At 44.2% G+C, this 6,699-nt stretch overlaps 1 protein-coding gene across 2 annotated transcripts; it reads right to left on the minus strand.

Moving 5' to 3' along the window:
• Nucleotides 1–293: 293 nt before the first annotated feature.
• Nucleotides 294–2,935, minus strand: LOC133895433 (malate dehydrogenase, chloroplastic-like). Of its 2 annotated transcripts, none has more exons than XM_062335740.1 (2): nucleotides 2,573–2,935; nucleotides 294–1,807 (listed from the first exon to the last, which is right to left on the minus strand). In XM_062335740.1, exon 2 carries the CDS (start codon nucleotides 1,799–1,801, stop codon nucleotides 608–610), a length of 1,194 nt encoding a protein of 397 aa, XP_062191724.1. In that variant the 5' UTR covers nucleotides 1,802–1,807; nucleotides 2,573–2,935; the 3' UTR covers nucleotides 294–607. The 2 variants fall into 2 exon arrangements, with proteins under 2 accessions (XP_062191724.1, XP_062191723.1); XM_062335739.1 differs by having other exon boundaries at nucleotides 2,644–2,933.
• Between the last annotated feature and the right edge of the window lie 3,764 nt (nucleotides 2,936–6,699).

Consider the following 6,699-nt stretch of genomic DNA (forward strand, 5'->3'; position numbering starts at 1 on the left):
GACAGACTCTCAATCAGAAAACATGACAGCAGCGAAATTCAAGCAGTACCTTTTCTTACATGTCAGTTCTGGTACTCGGTTGTGAACTCCGAATCTACCAAAACATATATGCACTTCCAGCCGTCCCTGTCACCGATCGTCCCCATCAAGGTCTAACATAACAAATTGACAAGAAATAGCCAATCAATTAGACAATAATACATGAAAAAAATGACAAGGAGCCAAGGAAACAGTGCTTTGTTGTTCAACAGAAGGCAATATGACAGTGCCAGCATGGTCCACATCACTAGATATTGCAGGCAACGTTCACAGAAAAGCTTTATTAGCTCTTGGGTAGTTTGTAAACTCCAACAAGCTACAAACACAACCTCAATATACAACGGGCAAAATTTATGCAGTGTGTTAAACAAGGCCTGGAAGCAGTCGATAACTTGGGGGCGTCGACGCCCCCATGTGATCATTAGAAACTAACAACAAACAATACTTATAGATGATATGGAGCATCTTCCTACGCGTCGACACAAAAAATTCTCGGCTGCAAAACTAAAAGCCATCGAGAACCATTATTCCTTTATTCTCTTTTTGTGGATTTTTCATTTCACCCGCTTCAAACAGATGCGACAGCTTCCTGCGGTTTATGCGCGAACGCAATTCCCTTCTCAATGCTGGCTTTCAGCTCAGGCTTCAGTGCCTCGAGTGCCTTGGTCTCGTACTCAGTCACTCCCTCGAGGTCGGCAGAAATGATAGATTCAACACCATTTTTCCCAAGCTTAACCCTTGATGCAAAGAATGGCAGATCAGTTATCTCAGATTGAATAAATGTGCACTCATAAACATCTGTATCGCCAGCCAGTGCGCGGAGTGATGACTCGACAAATCTGGCAGCAGCGTAGGCCATGGACAGGGTAGCAGATCCAGCACCAGCCTTCGCCTCCACCACCTCTGTCCCGGCATTCTGTATCCTCTTTGTCAGCTCTTCAATTTCCTCATCTGTGAAGTTGACAGATGGCCTGGTCTTTGATAGTAATGGCAAAATTGTTATCCCGGCATGACCACCCACAACTGGGACATCGACATCAATGAGCTTGAGGTTCTTCTTCTGCGCGACGAATGTGTTAGCCCTGACAACATCAAGGGTGGTAACTCCAAAAAGCTTCTTGGGGTTGTAGACACCCTTCTGTTTCAGAACCTCAACAGCAATTGGCACTGTGGAATTCACAGGGTTGCTGATAATATGGATAAAGGCTTCTGGGCAATTGTCTGCAACAGCCTCAACAAGTGACTTGACAATGCTCGCATTGATGTTAAAAAGGTCATCACGAGTCATGCCTGGCTTCCTTGGAACCCCGGCAGGGATGACAACAACATCCACGCCTTTCAAGCAGTTTGCCAATTCTGAGGGCCCAGTGAAGTCCAGAACCTGAGCAGGTGTGTTGCAATGGCTAAGATCTGCAGCAACTCCCTTGACATTTGCAATATCATACAGATGCAGTTCTGACACCAGAGGAGACATCTTAATCAACAGGCCCAAGGGTTGACCAATGCCACCAGCAGCACCGAGTACTGCAACTTTGTAAGATGCCTGAGGAGATATCTGAGATCCAGACTTTGCCTTCGGCACAATCCTTGGAGCTACAGATGCTTGAAGGGATGCATTCCTGCCGAGGAATGACGACTCCAATTCAAATCTAATTGATGATGATGCCCTTAAACCAGCGTAGCTTGTGACACCATGGTTTCTTGGCTTTGGGATAAGGCCAGCCTGAGCGCTAATTGAGCTGATGGTAACAGATGATGCCATGCCCAACTGCAGTAACAAAGTTCCGTTAGATCTATTTGTAAGTGATATAGCAGATAATAGACACAGCGGTGAGTTGAAGAATCAAATTTAAGTTTTTCAACTACAGCAATAGATCTAGAAAACTAAAAAGGTGGTGATGGCTAAGAGTGAAAGTAGTATCTTTTGGCTAAACATCAACAGGACAACTGAGAACACACTCCAAGAATCGGAACCTCCGGATCTTAAAAAACATTACATCAGCATATGGAAAAAAAATGTTAATCAGATGATATGGCTTCCATTTACAAGTTACAACGTGGATAACTCAGCTCAAATAATCATTAAAAAAGGGCCATGTATAACCAATCAAACTGGCAAGCAGGATGCAACGATCTCACGGGATATCTATGGCCAAATTCCAGAACAAACACTATTCCATTCCTGGCTTAGCCACTGTTGCAATTGAGATTAACCTTCTAATCTTTTACTAAAAAGTCGAGCTAGAACGTTGGATCAAATACTCTAATACTCCGATGTCAAAGCTTCTGTCTGAAATTGTACCGAACGTGCTCTGTGTTTGGAACTCGACACGTAAGGATCGAAACCAACCAGGTTCTCCTCAGAAAGGAAATTCCTCGGGACTCTACGACAAAACCATCGCGCCAACGCGAACAGATCGGGGCCGGCGACACAGAGGAGCACTCAGATCTAGACACGACGCAAGGAGATGAGCGGCCGAAAGAAAATGAAACAAGGGGACCGAATCCGCGCGGGATCCGGCCCCTCTCCAACCTGCGGAGACGAGGAACGGGCGCGCAGAATCCAACCTTGGGAGAAGGACGGGAGATGGGTCGGCGTGTTACCTTTGCACGCGCTATCTCCTTTGCTGGGCGGGGCGGGTCAGCGGGTGAGGTCGCTCGAGAGCCTCGTGAGCAGCGGCAATGGCCAAACGGAAGGGGGCGGCAGCACGGGAAAAGCGTCTTGGCTCTGGGCTCCTCGGTCGTAGCAAGGGGCACCGCGGCGGCGCTTTTTATTTCTGGGGTCGACGGACGGAGACGCACGGAGGCGGCGAGGGTAGGTGGGATGCGAATGCGATGCGCGCAGTTCCCGTCCCGCCCGTGGTGGCGCCGTGCACGGTGCAAACGCACGCAGGAGACGTCCGTTTTCGACACCTTTTTTTAGTGTTCCTGGTGCGACGAGAGCGAGAGGGACGCGTCTCGTCTCGTCGATATTTTGTGGAGATCGACGGACGCTTGAGATGAATGGCGTTCGCCACGTGTGGCGTGGAGAAGGAATCACGATATTCCTTTCGGTGGGCTGGGCCTCAGCTCGACCTCATGAAGCAATGACGCTGGGCCATCGGAATGGGCCAGGAAATCCTGCAATTCGGGCCAATGGGCCATGTCGCGTAAGCAGCCCACGGCACGAGGACAAAAGGGCTAGGCCGGCCCAACATGAATCATGCGACGTACTAGGTCTTGATAAGAGGTACGATAGGCTTCCTGGTACGAGAAAAAAATAGACCGTGCCTAGGTCGGCTCGGCTCGGAAATGATCTGTCGTGCTCACTAGATCCAATTCCCACAATCTCGATGCAGATGGGATGGAATACATTTTTCCTTTTCCGGTTATGGATGACCATTTTTATACTGCTGTTATGCAGGATCGATCAGATATATGGTGCAGAGACGATTTTCAGCTGTTGGATACTACTCCTAGCTAGAACTGCAATTACTGGTTTTCAAGGAGTTTTACTGACCCAATAAACACGATTGCGAGGGGCTAAGACTAGGCTGCATTGCATGCAGTCACATTATACTACACTTAACTTGCTCCTCGGTGTCGTGTTGCAAACAAGAGTTTATTATTACTGAATCAGGAGCAGCTAGATGCTTGCTTACGGGATGGTGACATCGTGCGCATGCACCACTGTGTCTGCGCATCAGCGTAACTAACCAGCTAGCTAGCTGCGTCTCTCTGAGCAGAGCTCGGCATACACGCATAGCCAGTGCTGAGCAGCAGCTAGCTTTTTTTTTTCTTCCGAAGGCGGGGAAACCAGTACATAGTTTCATACGTTTTGATACAGACAAAAGGAGGAAAACCAGACCAGAGGTAGTACCAGAAGCAGGACAAGGAAACCAGATTCTAAACAAAAGGTGACAGATCGTAAGCACTCAATCTTCATCCTCCACATTCTTCTCTACTCATCCTTACGAAGAAGCCTCAGCTGACCGCAGTAAGGGTGTCTGATATTGTGCTAGCATTTGCGACATAGATTGCAGCAGGCTATGGGCACCACGAATCAACTCCGTTTTGCTCATATCTTTCAGAAAATCTGCCTATAGGATTAACAAAGAAATGAAATATAATTTCATTGGAAAGCTAAATCAGCTTCTTTTCAAAACAAACTCTGTTCCTAGCTTTCCAAATAGCCCAGCAGATAACTGCAAGTCCCATGGTATAGAAAGAAGTATCAATTTTCATATGAGACTCAATCCACTTATAGTATTGATTTATAGAGCTAGGAATGGTGCTAGTCCCAAACCATCTAGCCACCATGCCTCACACTGCCTTTGCAATAGGACATAGGAAGAATATATATCTACAGCTCTCCGGTTGTGTACAGAAATAGCTTATACCCTCACCAACCTATCTTCTTTTTAGCATGTTGTCTTTAATTAAAATTGCATTCTGTTCAAGGAGCCAAAGAAATATTTTGATCTTTTCGGGAATTTTAGCCTTCCAGATATATTTATATGGATGGTTGAGAGTGTCTCTCATCAACCAGCTATACATGAATTTGATAGAAAATTTACCAGAAAAATTAAGGCTCCATATCACAGTATCTTCCTCAATAGACAACTAAAATTGAGAAACTCAATTACTTATCAGGTTCCACTAATCAAGAATACCACCAGTTAGCCATCTCAAGAAGATTTGCCATTGATTCATAGCAACCTCATGAACAAAAGAGTTTTTATTCAAACATATATTATAGAGGGTAGGGAAGAGGACAGAAAGGGGTTTATCTTGAATTGAGACATCTTCCTAGAATCTGGTTTTTAGACCATTACCCACAATGCACTTTCTTCCAAGAAGGTAAAGAGATTTAACCTTTAAAAGATCAGCCCAACAGGGGGAATCGTCAAATTTATATTTGGCAGGACGATAGAGGTATTTTTTTCCCTAACAATCTCCTACTACATCCCTTCATTGTTCTCTAAACCCACTACTATTTGCATAACAGAGCATAATTCATTTTACTTAAATCCTTAATACCCAGGCCCCCTTTTTTTCTTAGTCATACAAATCTTATCCCAAACAATCAAGTGGTACTTTTTCTTAGTTCCACCCCCTACCAGAAAAACTTTCTCTTGGCAGCATCAATATATTGAAGAACAGTCTTGAGAAGAAGATAAATTGATATATGATATATGGGCCCATTAGAAAGACTAGCATTTATTAAGGTAACTCTTCCACCAATGGAAAGAAGTCCACCTTTCCAAACATCTAGCTTTTTCATTATTTTTTCTTCAACTGAAACCCAGTCAACAACATGAATCCTACTATGACTGATAGGCACTCCTAAGTATTTAATTGGGAAATGTCCAATCTGATAGTGAAAAAGCTCAGCATATTCAACTGCAATCATGTCATCACCCCAAACAAATAACTTCACTCTTTTGGAAGTTAATTTTAAGACCAGACATCATCTCATAAAGATAAAGCAAAAGCTTGAGATTGGTAGCTTTGATCAAATTTTGCTGAATACAAATTATTGTGTCATCAGCATATTGAAGAATTGCAATCCCCCCATTAGTCAAATGTGAAACCAACCCAATAATTTCACCTGTTTCTTGAGCGAAGTGTATCATTTTAGCTAAACAATTAGCAGCAAGATTGAATAACAAGGGAGGCAGAGGATCTCCTTGTCTCACCCCCTTATGGCTAGTAAAGTAATGTCCAATCTGATTGTTTAGTTTAACACTCAAAGTACCCCCTTTCACCACATTCTTGATCCAGTTTTTCCAATTAGTACCGAAACCCCTCATAGATAGGCAATGAAAGAGAAATTCCCAATTAACTTTATCATAGGCTCTTTTCAAAGTCCAACTTTAGGACAATTCCAGTTTGATGGCCCCTTTTAATCTCATGAAGAATCTCATGTAAGGATAAAACTCCATCCATGATATTTCTATTTTTAATAAAAGTATTCTGGTATTTATTAATGAGTTTATCCATATGTGGTTCTATTCTCAGAGTCAACACTTTTGTTATCCGCTTATAAGTACAATTCAAAAGGCATATAGGTCTAAACTGTTGAATTCTTTCAGCCTCAACCACTTTGGGCAAAAGGGTAATTGTCCCATAATTCAATCGGCTTATATCAATCACACCTTCATGAAATTTTTGAAAAAGAACCAAAAAGTCGTCTTTAATGATCTCCCAATAATGTTGGAAGAACTATCTGGTATGGCTACTTTATTTGGTTCCATTTGGAATAAAGCATCCAAATCTCACTACACTGCCTCATTGCGTCTAGCTCGTGGCCAACAGCCATGGGTTACAGGTCACGATCTTGACCTTTCTGAATTGAGCTACGGTGCACACGACTGAGATGGGACTAGGCCGTGCCTGAGCTAGCCCATCATGAACCAGTCCAGCATGCCTATGGATCATGCTTGGGCCTTGCTTAAGAAAGCCATGCCAGCCCAGCACGGCTCGCTCTGTAATTCGTGCCTTGCGACCACATGTCAGAAGACCTGAATCACGATCGGGCCGTGTCGTGCCGGCCTAGTCCAAGTCCCACCTCTGTTGTATTACATGTAGGTAAGAGACACAAAGTTGATGGTAGCCTCTAGTGGGGGTGGTTAGGGTTTCACCCGTCCCCTAAACCTCTCAGTGGTAAGTGTAACACAC

This window comes from Phragmites australis, chromosome 16 (genome assembly GCF_958298935.1).
Source record: "Phragmites australis chromosome 16, lpPhrAust1.1, whole genome shotgun sequence".
NCBI classification, from domain to species: domain Eukaryota; kingdom Viridiplantae; phylum Streptophyta; class Magnoliopsida; order Poales; family Poaceae; genus Phragmites; species Phragmites australis.